General features: G+C 42.1%; 1 protein-coding gene across 3 annotated transcripts in view; it reads left to right on the top strand.

The window, feature by feature from the left end:
• Positions 1-14,400, top strand: part of Tex9 (testis expressed 9) — a 40,677-nt gene that overhangs the window by 6,594 nt on the left and 19,683 nt on the right. Inside the window, exons 4-9 of one of the 3 annotated variants that reach the window (XM_028865456.2) lie at positions 822-901; positions 5,746-5,794; positions 7,413-7,495; positions 9,806-9,984; positions 12,307-12,389; positions 12,808-12,981. In XM_028865456.2, coding sequence (XP_028721289.1) covers positions 822-901; positions 5,746-5,794; positions 7,413-7,495; positions 9,806-9,984; positions 12,307-12,389; positions 12,808-12,981 — 648 coding nt within the window. The other 2 variants (XM_037207351.1, XM_037207352.1) reach the window with 2 other exon arrangements.

Here is a 14,400-nt window from a genome sequence, read left to right on the forward strand (position 1 = left end):
TATGTATGTATGTACGTGAGACCCACAGAGACCAGAGATGTCAGATCCCCTGGAACCGGAGTTACAGGTGATTAACTGTGAGCTTCCTGACGTGGGTGCTGGCACCCAAACCTGGCTTCTCCGCAAGAGTAGTAGGTGCTGTTGATTCTTCACTGAGCCATTTCTTCACTCAGTATTTTATTTTGATGCTTCATATAAATCCATAATTATTTCTTAGTTGAGGATTAAGAAATGCAGCATCTATAACATTGCACTTAATACCTAATAATTACAGATCTTCTAGTTTTATTTGCAATTAAATATTTTACTGGAAATATTTTACAATTTTGCCAATATCTGAAGAGAAGGAAAATATTTGTCCAGAAGGACAGCATGTCGTACTAGAATGAGAGGTACATTTTGTATATGCTTAAGGAGTCCCCTAAAGAGAACCTTTATTTCCACCCCAGAAAGCACAGAGTAAAAAACTGAGGGGATGTGGAAGGCACCTTTCTTCCCCTAGAAGCTAGTGGAATGTGCTTTTGCCATTTTTCCATTTGCGTTTGCTCTCTTTTGTTGTGTGATGGCTCCTCACCAGAAGCCTTGACTCTCCATGCTTCACAGAGCCTGAGGGTGTAAGAATATGAGGGCCTTAATGCCCTTTATATTTTAATCTTTGAGGTAATTTCCTTACACTGGAAGAGGATTTATTTGTTACTGTGTAGCATTTCTGATGTCATGGAGACCTTGGACGGCTGAAATGATGAGTGTTTAGAGAGGTGTTAAACTGGACTCTCTGAGTGCTGTTGTCTCGAATATTCATGGCGTTTCCTGTTTAACAGAGAGATCAGCAGGAAGTGCGAGCCAGGCCTTTCTCAGCAATAACTACATCATGCAGAGACGAAGATGGCTACAACACGAGGTACGGGACTTCAGTTCTCCAGCATGGCTTTCACTCAGTGAGCCTTGTAAAACTTGAATGGATAAAGTCTTTTTGAAAAGGTTAAAGTGTAATTCAGGGAAGAGTATAGCATGTGAAATTGTAATTGGGCCTTTACCAGTCAGCTATAAGACAAGTTCTATCATGTGTAACTCTCCAGGTGTTGTTTGAAAAGAGATATTCTTGTCTTCATTTGAAAAACTGTAGCTCAGGGAAGGTCAGTGCTGGGCAAAGGTCAAACAGAGTAGTTCCCCTGGAGTTGACACCACTCAATATGAGAGATTTCTAGACCTTTCTCACACACTATCACGGCTCCTTTAGAGTCGTGTGTGAAGATGAGGTAGTGAGAAATTAGTATAGATGCATACGTTATTTTTTGAATTCTTGTACATTTCCGGCACATCAAGAATTTAGGCAACCATAAAATGTTAGCTATACATTTAACAAAAGTGTGGGTTCTCTGTGAGTAGAATTGTTTTACTCAGCGGGGACAGTGATGCCCCAAACAGCCCGTGCCGTGGCTTTGGCTTCTGACAACTCACAGCTGTTTCAAGCACTAGAAAACAAGGTTGTAGCCACACCCACAGCTCCTCTTCAGTGGGAGTCTCTTCTTGTTTCCAGTGAGTGCCCCATTTCACAGCCGAGTCTCCAGTTCTTTCTGAAGCCTGTTCTTCAGCATGCAGAAGACCCAGGCACTGTGGACTCTGCTGACTCTGCTCTCCAGAAGCTAACACCTTAACATCTTTCTGTTAAGAGCATCAGCTGCTCTTGCAAAGGACCCTGGTTCAGTTCTCAGTCCCCAACATCTCACCACATCTGCAACTCCAGCTCCAAGGAATCCAACTTGTCTGGCCTCCATGAGCAGTAACATTCACACACACACACACACACACACACACACACACACACACACACACACACACGCTCTCTTAAACATAATAAACATCAAAATAAAAATCTCTTTAAGAACATCTGCCAGCTCTCTATCACCATGAGGTAGGCAATACTAACTGCTGGTGCTCTCCCATGCAAGACCCTGCAGCACAGCTGTTGTGATTGGGGTCCTCTGTACGGTAAAGGGCAAGTGTGCCTTCGACAGGGAAGAAGACACTCTAGTGTGTGGTACTCACTGGAACCAGGAAAGAGAGAATCACACAGCACAGAAACTGGGTGTGGCTAGAATTGCACTGGGTGACTCTCAACACAACTGTGGGTTCTCAGAAGACAGCTTATGGACATGCGCTGTTTGAGGACTGTCACTGTTACTTTGAGTTTTTTTCCTAGAAATATATATATATATATATATATACACATATATATGTATATATATGATATGATATATAAAAGTATTTTATATCATTATTTGGCATGTGCATATGTTCATATAATGATAAATCACTTATATGCATCATATATAATTCTGTCTGGCATTTAATGAAAAAAGATACTCAATAGCTACCCAAATTTCAAGGTTTGGATTACAGATAAAATTGGGTCTGGCTTTTATCCAGTAAATAAAAGAACTGAGATGATGTATTGGCAGCTGATCTTAGTTCCTGCTGAAGCCAGCAAAAGACTGAGTTTACAAGTATAAACATAAACTTGGTGATTTTCTTTTACTAAGTTTTTCTCATGTCCAAAGTGGTGATGAGGCCTCTGTACACCTGGTACAATTGTAGTTTTTTGTTACACGTACTTATTTCTTTCGTGTGTGTGTCTCCGTGTGCCCACGTGTCCGTGTGCACACATGCATGCAGTGTGGAAGTCAGGACCACCTGTGACACTTGGCCCTCTCTTTCCACCGTACAAGTACCAGGGATTGAACTCAAGTCATCAGAGTTGACAGGAGGTGCCCGCTTGTCAAACCTGGAATATTTTCTTTCTTTCCTTCCTTCCTTTCTTTCTCCTCACACCATCTCTCCCCTTCCCTCCCTCTATCCTTCCCTCTTTCTTTATTTCTTGACAGGGTCTCTCTGTGTAGCCCTTACTATCCTGGATCTCACTCTGTAGACCAGGCTGGCCTCAAAATCAGAGATCCACCTGCCTCTGCTTCCCAAGTGCTGGGGTTAAAGGCGTGCGCCGCCGCCGCCGCCGCCGCCGCCGCCGCCGCCGCCGCCGCCACCACCACCACCACCACCACCACCTAGCTCCTGGAATATTTTCTTAATGCAGCTGTTTCAACAGGTGGCTTTTATCATACGAAACATGGCATTTGATGATTTATTGGGATTATTAAAGATGAGAGATAATTCTATAAAGAGACCATCCTTTTCAGGTTGGAACAGTGATTATCTTCTTAAGACTCAAGCAGTGTATTCTGTGATAGGTCTTTAACACCTATGGTTACTCTGTCTGTCAGAAAGGCAGTAAGGAAACTAAAATTTGCTTTCCTTTTGTATAACATCCAAATCCTCTAGTGTGCTGAAAGCAAGGTTTACCACCCAGACCGTCTCAGTCATACTTCAGACAAACCTTTCCTAAGTTTAACGTGAATCAGGGCATTGTGCTGCAGCGCGTCTTGGTGGGAGAGCACCAGCAGAGGTGGCATGCACTCTTCTCAGTGGTGGGCCGCTGGCAGATGTTTTAAAACATTCTTTGTTTTGATGTTTATTATTTTTGATTATATGTGTGGGTGTGGGTGTCTGTGCATGTGAATGTCACTGCCTGTGGAAGTCAGAGGTGTTGGGTCCTCTGGAACTGATGTTGCAGGATATTGTAGCTCTCCAACTTGGGTGCTAAGAACTGAACTCTGGTCTGGTGCTCTTAGCTGCTGAGCCTTCTCTCCAGCCCCTGGTAGATGTTTTTTAGCTGTATAGATGTGTGTGGGGGAGAGGTAGGTGGTAGGTGGAAGGGAATGAAATGTTCAGGAAATGTGCTAATGGCCAATGAAACGTCAGACATTAGCTTAAATAGGAAAGTTCAAGATGCTCATGTGCAATTTTGGAAACATTTTTGTGTCGTGTGTAAAAAAGGTATTTTCAATAAACTTTAGATATTTTGAAAGCTTATTTTCTTTTGCAGAGATATTTCTGGTAGATATGACCTAAGTATATCTTCAAGTTAAGTAGCAAAAAACCTACGCATGGCCAGGTCAGTAGGTGACATCTGATAGAAAGTCGTTTTATTTTGTGTGTCCTCTACTGTGGCCAGTCATTCCTAGGGCATATGATGGTACTTTCCCTGTAGCAGCAATAGATAATAACATGGTATAGTCCGTGATATTAATACAGATGCTTTAGACAGTGGAACAGCGGCGGGAGCTTTCTGTGGAAAGGGACAGATAGCAAGTGTTTAGGATTTGTGGCCGTAGATAGTCTCCATCACAACCACTCAAGTCTCCCGCTGTAGAGTGAGTGGGTGTGGGTAGATCCAGCCTGTTGGTGAGCCAGTGTATGCATACACTAACAGATGTGTCTTGTTTTAAACTACGATATACTCTGTAAACCTAAGATAAAAGGTTCAGGGAATAAAAGGAATTTAGATTTATACATTCACTCATTAGATGCCTATTTACTTACATTAGTTTAAAATTTTACATGTGAAGTGCTATGCCAAATTCATAGCATTAAGCAATGGGAAAGGCAGGTTGGACTCTACTCTCATGAGTTCATGATGTTATGAAAAGAGACCCTGACCCTGTTCAAGTGCATTGGAATGGTGGTGTTGAGCATGCTTTCGAGTAAAAGTGCTGTAGTGGGTTGTATGTTTTATTACTGGGGCGGGGGGGGGGGAGCGTGAGCGCATGAGAGCGCACGCTCATGTGTGCCACCATGTATATATATGGAGGTCAGAGGACAACATGGGGGATTAGTCTCCTTCTACCACGTGGGTCCTGTGGATCAAACTCAGATGGTCAGGCTTGGTGCATTTACATACTGAGTCATCTTGCCAGCTCTAATTCCTTTAAGAAATGGATAGCTCATCCAGACCCACATCCTAGACCTTGTATTGGCCTATTCTAACATCTACCCCATCTATGACCTGCTGGAGTGGGTGAAGGGACTGGGTCTGCAGAATGATAGCCACAGGGTCTCCATGACTGGAGCAACAGCAGGACATCAGAGAGGAGTTTCAGGGAGGGTCCAGTGATGACGGTGTGCTGGACCGATGACTCATTGCGATGAACACTTGTGGGAGGGGCCGACTGGACAGAAGGGTGCACTGGGTGATGCACTGCAGTGCCCAGTGCCACTGGGATGAATAAACAGGTGTTAAAGAGGCAAGAAAGATGGAGGAGTGAGGTGAATTTTTTGTTGTTGTTTTTAATTATTTTTTTTAATATTTTTGGGGGTAGGATGCTGCAGGGGTGAGGGACAGATATGGAGAGACTGGGAGGTGAGCAGAGTTGGGTGCATGATGTGAAATTCTCAAAGAATCAATAAAGAATTTTATATATATATATATATATATATATATATATATATATATGAATGAAATGGATAGCTCTGTGTGTAGCCAGCCATCACTTATGATTTATACTAATAAAAATTTATGCTATATTTTCCTTAAAAAATACTGCTATACCTTCTCTGTAGCAAAATATTTAACCTAAGCACTTTTTGATGGCCTTTATTCAAAGTAAATTAATGTCTAGGAACTAGAATCAAAGTAAAATATAATTCCTTGTGCATATATATTTATTAAATATATATTATGTCTAGATATAATTTATATGGAAATCAACTTTATAATTCATATTTAAGCTAATGTATTGCTAAGTGGAAATAGAGCAATATTTCCTCTTTAGAATATAATTACTGTTGACTTTCATGGTGTCTCAGCTTAATGTCATCTATTTTAATGTAGTGCTTACTTTTGGTTTGTAGAGATCTGCTGTCATCTGAAGGGATGGCTCATCCATGGTCAGAAACCAAGGTATGAAATCAAACTTTCTGTAAATGCAATTACATTCTGTAGAATTTAGGACTTCAAAAAAAACCCCACACATTTATTTGTACCACAGCATGCATGTGGGAGCCAGAGGACAACTTGTGGGGGTCGGTTCTCCCCATCCAGTGTAGACTCTGGGAATTGAACTCAGGTCATCATATTTGGCAGCAAGCACCTTTACCTTTTTAACCATCTTCCTGGGCCCTAGGGTTGTTTTTTGTTTTTAAAGAAAAATAGGGAAAGAGTGTGACTCAATAGATAGAATGTGAAACTCAGATGTGATAACGCTCATTCAGCGTTGCTTATGGAAGATCTTGAATAACTTCTTCCTTGTAATTCCACTGAATAAATTGGAGGGTAGTGACAAAGTTCTAAGGAAAAGACTCTGTAGAATTAGGCTCTTCACTTCTCTATGAATCATAATCCTGTGGTGGTTTGAAAGAAAATGGCCCCCAAAAGGAGTGACACTATTAGGAGGCGTGGCCTTGTTGGAGGAAGTGCGTCAGGGTGGGCTTTGAGGTCTCTTTTGCTCAAGCTTCGCCCAGTGTGACTTTCAGTCAACTTCCTGTTGCCTGCAAGATGCAGCACTCTCAGCTCCAGCACCACATCTGCCCGCATGCCACCATGCTCCCCACCGTGATGATAATGGACTGAACCTCTGAAACTGTAAACAAGCCTACCCAATTAAATGTTCTCTTTATAAGAGTTGCTGTGGTCTAGGTGCACCGCAGTAGAAACCCTAACTAAGACAGGTCCTCATCTAAAAAGCATGGGATGGAAACTGGGCACCCTGGGATCTCTAAGTTTCTATGCAAATCTCTTCTAAGATAAGGGAACTGTACACCTCAAAGCCAGGAAAGGCTGCTTGGCACACGGTTGGCTAATAAGGAGAACTGAATTCTGTGACTCAAAACATCCTGATTTAACATTCACCAGCTAGCTGAATATACATGCATCTTTGGGACTCATTTTCTGTACTCCTGATTCCTTTAGTCCGGGTGATGTCTAGGTCTTTCCTGCACAGTTCTGGGATTCCTGAAAATGCAATTGAATTAATTATATAAAATGCCAATTTTTATTTGTAGCAAAATAATAATTCTGTATGTTACACAATTTTGGGGGCTGGAGAAATGGCTCAGTGGTTAAGAGCACTGCCTGCTTGTCCAGAGGTCCCTGGTGCAATCCCCAGCACCCACATGGCAGTTGACAACTGTCTGTAACCCCAGTCTCAGGGGATCTGACATCCTCTTCCAGCCTCCAAGGGCACCAGGCACGCATGTGGTGCACAGACATACATGCAGGCAAAAGACTCATACACAAAACCAAAACCAAAGCTAAACCAAAACAAACTTTCTGTTGTTAGAAATGACTAGAGTTGGGCACTGGAGAGATAGCTCAGCAGTTAGAGCACTGGCTGCTCTTCCAGAGGACCTCTGTTCATTTCCCAGCAACCACAGGGCAGCTCACAGCTGTCTGTAACTCCAGTTCTGGGGGATCTGACACCCTCAAACAGACACAACAGTGCACAGGAAAAAAATCATTTTTTAAAAGAAGAAACAAGTAAATTGTTAATTAATTGGTAGTTTCAATTCTTTTTCTCTAGCCAAAGACCAAAAACACTGGTCCTGTAAACAAGGTTCAAAACAGACTCCACTCTGCAGATAAAGAAAGGAAAACAAATTCAAGGTACAGTAGTATAGTTCTCAAGCACGGCTTTCCTTTTCAGTTTACAGTCCACAGATTCAGCATTCTTAGCTATAAACTTTCTGTTTCTGCTGATTTTTATAAAGCCTCCAGTATAAAGTCACTGCATGTCTCCCATCATTCTCAGTAATTTAAAGCATTTGCAGCTTGGGACTGTTTACAGCAGTTAATAAACATTTTTTGTTCTCTAAAACAAAATCACTACCTTTCCATAATTTTTATTGTTTTTTTTTTGTTTGTTTGTGTTTGTTTTTGTTTTGGTTTGGTTTGGTTTGGTTTTTCAAGACAGGGTTTCTCTGTGTAGCTTTGTGCCTTTCCTGGAACTCGCTCCGTAGACCAGGCTGGCCTCGAACTCACAGAGATCCGCCTGCCTCTGCCTCCCGAATGCTGGGATTAAAGGCGTGCGCCACCACCGCCGCCGCCGCCGCCGCCGCCGCCGCCGCCGCCGCCACCACCACCACCACCACCCAGCTTTTACTGTTGTTTTTAATGAGACATTATTGAAACTGGGACTGAGATCTGGGTTTTATTTTGTTTAAAGATTTTTTAAAAATGTATATGTATGTGTGTTTTTGTGAATGTATGCCACTTATGTGCAAGTGCCCTTCAAGACCAGAAAAGGGTGTCAGACTCCCCAGAGCTGGGGTTATAAGTGTTTGTGAGTGACCATGTTGGTCCTGGGGACCAAACTTGGGTCCTCTGCAAGAACAAATGTTCTTAAATGTTAAGCTCTCTTTTTGCCCCCCCCCCCCCCCCCCCCCCCCCCCCCCCGCCCCAGCCTGGGTTAGGTTCTTGCAAACTGTCTTCTAGTTCTTGACAGCTTGACAGAATGCCACACATTATTGTGTTTATGAGATGGGAATGGTTTGATAAGATATAAATTAGGAGCTCCAGGAAAGGCGCAAAGCTACGCAGAGAAACCCTGTCTCGAAAAACCAAAAAAAAAAAAAAGATATAAATTAGGTTATGTCATAATTGTTATTTACATTCTGCTGGATTTTTTTATTGTTGTTGTTTGTTTGTTTGTTTGTTTTGAATGAGTACAAAACTACCCTTAGGATCATAAGCATGTCTTCATGAGACTGGGTATGATGAACTTTTTTTTTTAATAAAAGGAAAAGAGTTTGGTTGTAACAACCAGTAAGCTATTTAATCTTGGGTAGTCTATAGCCTATCCAAGCTGGTAATTACATTTATAATAATGGGGAAATCTTTCTTAACTCTTATGTCTTTTAATTACTTAAAAAGAAAAAAAATAGAATTGAAGGGATAGAAGACAAAATTAACAAAAACAGCCTGAAGAGGTCATTGGCTAAATTGCATGTATCACTGCAGAACTCCCTATCCAGGCTTCACCGTCACCATTTAAATTAAAGGTGGTTATTGCAAGAATTCACAAGCATTTGCCTTCATGTTAAAAGTAAGCTGAGCTGTTGCTGGAGGGCTTCTCTCCAGGTTCCACCAAGCCCCACAGTCCCACAATCCATGTATAAAATAATCACTCAGATGCTTATATTACTTATAAACTGTATGGCTGTGGCAGGCTTCTTGCTAACTGTTCTTATATCTTAAATTAACCCATTTCTATAAATCTATACCTTGCCACATGGCTGGTGGCTTACTGGTGTCTTTACATGTTGCTTGTCCTGGTGGTGGCTGCAGTGTCTCTTCCTTCTTCTTCCTGTTTCCCCAATTCTCCTCTCTCCTTGTCCCGCCTATACTTCCTGTCTGGTCACTGGCCATCAGTGTTTTATTTATATAGAGCACTGAGCTTTCAGAGTCAGTCTTGGTGACATCCCAATGCATTTGGCCTGGTCCAGTCCTTTGTGCCTTTGGAAGTGAGTTTTATTTCCTAATTCTTCCTCCACTTAATGTTAAAAAGTTAAGTCCAACATTTTGGTCAACTTTAATTGTTGTCAGAATGTGTTTCTCCACATGGAAAATAAATGTTGCGTTTGATGGCACTGAAGATCTGGTAATTCTTCCATAAGAGGTGAAATCCTTCCCAGTTTTCAGTCTCAGGAGAGGGCAGCATCTCCTTGGACAGTTCTCCAACAGCATGCAAAACTGAAACTGTAGGCTGGGTCTGCCCAGCAGGCCTGGATCCCCCTCATAAAGACTGAATGCCTACTAGGACTCTTAGAGCAAAGTCCTCAGAGTATCCATTGTAGATTTTATCTTAAGTTTAATTCTATAACAGGTTTATCAGCATTGTTGTTTGGGCAAAGCTCCATCCCTTCCCCCACCATCCCATTTCTGCTCACATGTGTCCATGCATGCTTTACTTCTTAGTGTTAAACTGAAATATCCCAGTGTGCAGACTGCCAATGATGTGGCCATCCCAGACGATTTTTCAGACTTTTCCCTTGCCAAGACAATTAGCAGAATTGAAGGGCAGCTGGAAGGGGACAACTTGACAGAGTGCGCAGATGATGACGTTTTCTATGGCGTTAGTAAGGACATTGGGACAGGTAGGTTTCCTTTTGTTCCCAGTTTTTCTTTTAACATTACAGCTATTTAGAAAAAGATTTGGGAGAATCATTCTTTAAAATTTTATTATGAATATGGATTTATGTGTAGGTAATAATAATCTAGAGAGATGTAGTGGATGGAAGGAAGATTCTAGATGAAGTAAATTGGCCAAGTAATTGTTGACCAAGGGTGGTGGTGTGAGTTCTCTGAAGTTGCCTCCACTTTCATCTGTTTGATATTTTATATTGTAAAAAGTCATGACTATAGTATTGTTTTGAGTTTATTGAAGTTTTCAACTGAAATCAAAATGTCCCATAGCTTATCGCTGAAATAGTTTCTCTGAGTACCTTCCATTTATTTTTATTATATTCTGTTTATTGTATGTTAAATCAATATATTTGAAAAGGATAAATGAATTGATATAGCCACAGATAAGCAATCAAATGAGTTTTTCAATGAATATAATTTTCTTTCTGGTTGACTTACATTCTGCATATAACTAGAAAAAACACTGAGTTTTAATCATCTAAAAGAATTGTATTTGTTAGCAGCAGTGCCTCTAAAATTACTGAAATTATGAGGAGCCACCTGTGCTGTTGGAACGGAAATCCAGAACAATTGGAATGTGTGAGCACTGTTACTGTGAACTGTCATTTGGCTGTGTAATGAATTTGGGTGTGCAGTATGGTTAGCTGTGACTCCAATCTGGCTACCTAGCCCCTCTGTGATAACAGTTTCTCCATTTGAGGATTAGAGTTGGTTAAATGATGTCTTGAACACAGCTTATGCATCACAAGAGGCTGACAGTGTGTCTCTTTCAAATACACAGTTTACTGTTCACACATTCAAAGTGGGGGGTGGACAACTCACAGCGAATGCATCTGAACAGCCTGGCTCTGAGTGATGCCACCAGTGTCTGGAGGTGGGATTCACTCAGGACAGTGGCAGTCTTACATAGGACAGGTTGCAAGGCTGCCAGCCCGGTGCACAGCAAACCACCATGACTACAGTCACTGGTGGGAAGGGCAGTGAGTGGGTGCTGACTCTGAGGCAGATGGTCCTTCCAAGTGGCATCACTTGAGCTCAGTAGAGACCAAAGAGTCATGCTTCAGTTGTGCCTAGCCATTCAGACAGGGTGCCAGACAGTGAGTGGTCACCAAGGTCACTGAATGGTCCCTCACTGCTACACAGTGGCTTGTGTACATGGAGGTTCGTTGGAGACCAGCCTCTGTGGAGCTGCCTGGTCCTCCTGTGGCTTGTCTCCTCCTTGCAGACTTTTTGGCCCCTGCTCCTGATTGCTATGGGCCGCCTGCTCCCAGGGCGTGACTGATACACTCAGGTGCTGGCTTCTGCCCTCAGCATGGTCTGGCTGTCGGGATGTTTAGCGGGAGTGTCTCCATTTTACTTTCCCCTTTGTAGTTCTAAGTGTTCACTACAGATGGTCATAAAGTTTATCTCTGAAATTCTGATTCTCTGAAGAATCCGACACATTGTGTGTGATGATGATTGGGCTACACCCTAGTCAGTCACCATGGGAAGCAATTCATTTATGCCTTTGTAGCATTTATTGACCTAATCAATCCTCTGGGACCATTAGAGGGAAGGACAAGGGCAGTAAGCGAATTAGGAAGTTGGCTGTCACTCTTCAGATATCTTCCAGGACATGCTGGGCAGATGTTTGTTCCTGGAGCCAGTCACCCGCTGCCCTGCTACAGTACAGAGGTGAAGAAATTCAGGACCAGCTGCAGGCTTTACCATGAACACTGCACCTCCCTGTGGTCCTGTCTCAGTATTTTCCCTCTTCAGTGTGCTGACCTGGGTGTTTTATTCCAGGGAGAATATTCTTGTACTCCAGATGCTTGCTTGGAATGGCTGGGTTATGGGTGGAATAGAGTGATCTGGAGTTAGTTTGGAAGCACAAATGGTAAGATATGAAGCTTTATTTTTGCTAGAGAGGATTTGTTTGTTTCTGTCAAATTCGTGGACATTGTCAGCCTGAGACCACTATAAACTCTGGTTGATATCGTTTGGATCGCTGTGGTAGGTGTGAGTGCCGTCTTTAAACGTATACGAGCCCCAGCTTGTAGGTATGGTTTTTAGGAGGGGTTTCGTCCTTGCCCCGTCTTTACTCACTCTCCATGGTCTGTGACCACCTGTCGCCGTCCTTTTCTGTTGTGTGACCTGGGGAGTGTTCAGTGTTTAGTGTTCCCACCACAGTTTCCTGTTAGATTGCCTACTTTGACTCATAAAACATGATGTCTCCCAGTTGATGATGTCTTAGACTTGGTAAAAAGCAGTCATGTGTTGACTTGACTCCACAGAAGCCCAGATGAGATTTCTAAAGGCCAAGCTCCGTGTGATGCAGGAGGAACTGGACAGTGTGGTGTGTGAGTGCAGTAAGAAGGTAAGCTGGGACGGACGGCCTGCTCACAAGAGTGCTCTGCTGAAGACACGAGGTGCAGTCTCGATGCGTTTTCAGATAGCCTTGTTCAGATCATAGTCCACAGCTAAATATCAGATTCAAAAATTGTATCTAAATACCAAACTTGATTCTGAAATGATGAGTTACCACAAAGCTTAAGAATGTACCAAAACTGTTGAAATTAGAATTTACTATTTTAGACTTACCAGATAATAAGCTATTCAGTATAAAATATCTGATTTCCATTTCTGACAGTGAATATGGAATAAGCTTTATTTTTCTCAGGAATTCATGTAAATATCTCATCAAAGACCATCTGAGGCTCTTTTGTCTCCTGCTATGTGTTTTGATGTCAGTTCTTGTATATTTTTTACATAATTGACAATGTCATTGATTGTAGGAGGATGAAATTCAGGATTTGAAGTCCAAGGTGAAAAATTTTGAAGAAGACTGTGTGAGACAGCAGCAAACAATTACGACACAGCAGTCCCAAGTAGAAAAATATAAGACTCTTTTTGAAGAAGCAAACAAAAAATGTGATGGACTTCAGCAACAGCTCTCATCCATGGAGAGGGTAAATTTTACGTCTCCTGACACACTGAAACTAACACTCTTGGCAGTTGTTCCGTTATTAATATTTCCTGAAAACATCCCCCTTGAACAGAGTATTTGACAACTTTCTGAGGTACACATGCTGTATTTCACCTCCTAGACAAGTATGAACTTCAGTGGCTTTTAGTATATTCATGAATTCATGTAGCCATGATCTCCAATGTAGAACACATTCATAGCTTCCAAAAGATGACTCTTACCCTTCAGTCTCCACACCCCCATATCATCCATGCTAGCCCTGGGTTACTCCTCCTCCTCTGTTTTCTGTCTCAGTAGATCTGTCTGTTCTGCAAATTTCCTTGTACATAGACTCAAATAATATACAGTCTTTGTGATTGACTTCTCTTATTGAAGAAATTTTTTTTGTTTGATTTGTTTTTTTACTGTCCATCCATGTTGCAACACTAATGTTTTATTCTTCTTTAATTGTCAAGTATATTCCATTACATGAATATAACACATTTTTAAATTTATTGTTTGTTTATGTATTTGTTTACTTACCTTGAAATGCTGGCATTGAAGCCAGTACCTTTCACAGGGACATCTGCCAACTGTTTCTTAGTGCTGTTACAGAGCTCTGCCCCCTCCAGCAGCGTGATGGCCCAGTCTCTGCACACTCTCACCGGCACACCCTGAGTTATCCTTTTGGTTACAGCATCCCACTGGCATGAATGGCTATGGTTGGGTCTCCATAGTAACTGATGATGTTACTCATTTTCCACTTATGTACCTTCTTTGGAGAAATGTCCTTTGAGACACACACACACACACACACACACACACACACATGCACGCACGCACGCACGCACGCGCACATGCATGCACGCACACACCACATATGCATGCACACACAAGCACATGGACATGAGTTCTGTGGCCCATGTGTACCCCTAATATAAACACACACTCACACACATGCAGTAAAGAAATTTAATAAAAATCATCTTTATTGGCTGGATGTGATGACCTCTGCCTTTAATCCCAGCACTTGGGATTCAGAGGCAGGTGGATCTCTGAATTCAAGGACAGTCTATTCTCCATAACAAATTCCTGGACAGCTAGGGCTACATATAGAGACCCTATCTCAAAAAACAAAACAAAACAACAGAAAACCAACTTGATTTAGGGATGTTTTAAAAACAGTAAAATGCATTTGTTCTAAATACACAGTTTGGTGGGTTAGTTTGTCAAAGTGGAGAGCACAGACTTTGGAGTCAAACACATAGTTTGATTCCTGCCCTGCTGCCACCTCACTCCTGGCAGTTTGCTGAGAAAGTCACGCCCAGCGTTCCCTTCTATCATATGTTTTGCCTGGCACATACCACCGAGAAGATGGCCTTTGTTCCCACACAAAGGACTGATCTAAGCAATGTTGTCCTCC

Source organism: Peromyscus leucopus, chromosome 7 (genome assembly GCF_004664715.2).
Source record: "Peromyscus leucopus breed LL Stock chromosome 7, UCI_PerLeu_2.1, whole genome shotgun sequence".
In the NCBI taxonomy this organism is placed as follows: Eukaryota; Metazoa; Chordata; class Mammalia; order Rodentia; family Cricetidae; genus Peromyscus; species Peromyscus leucopus.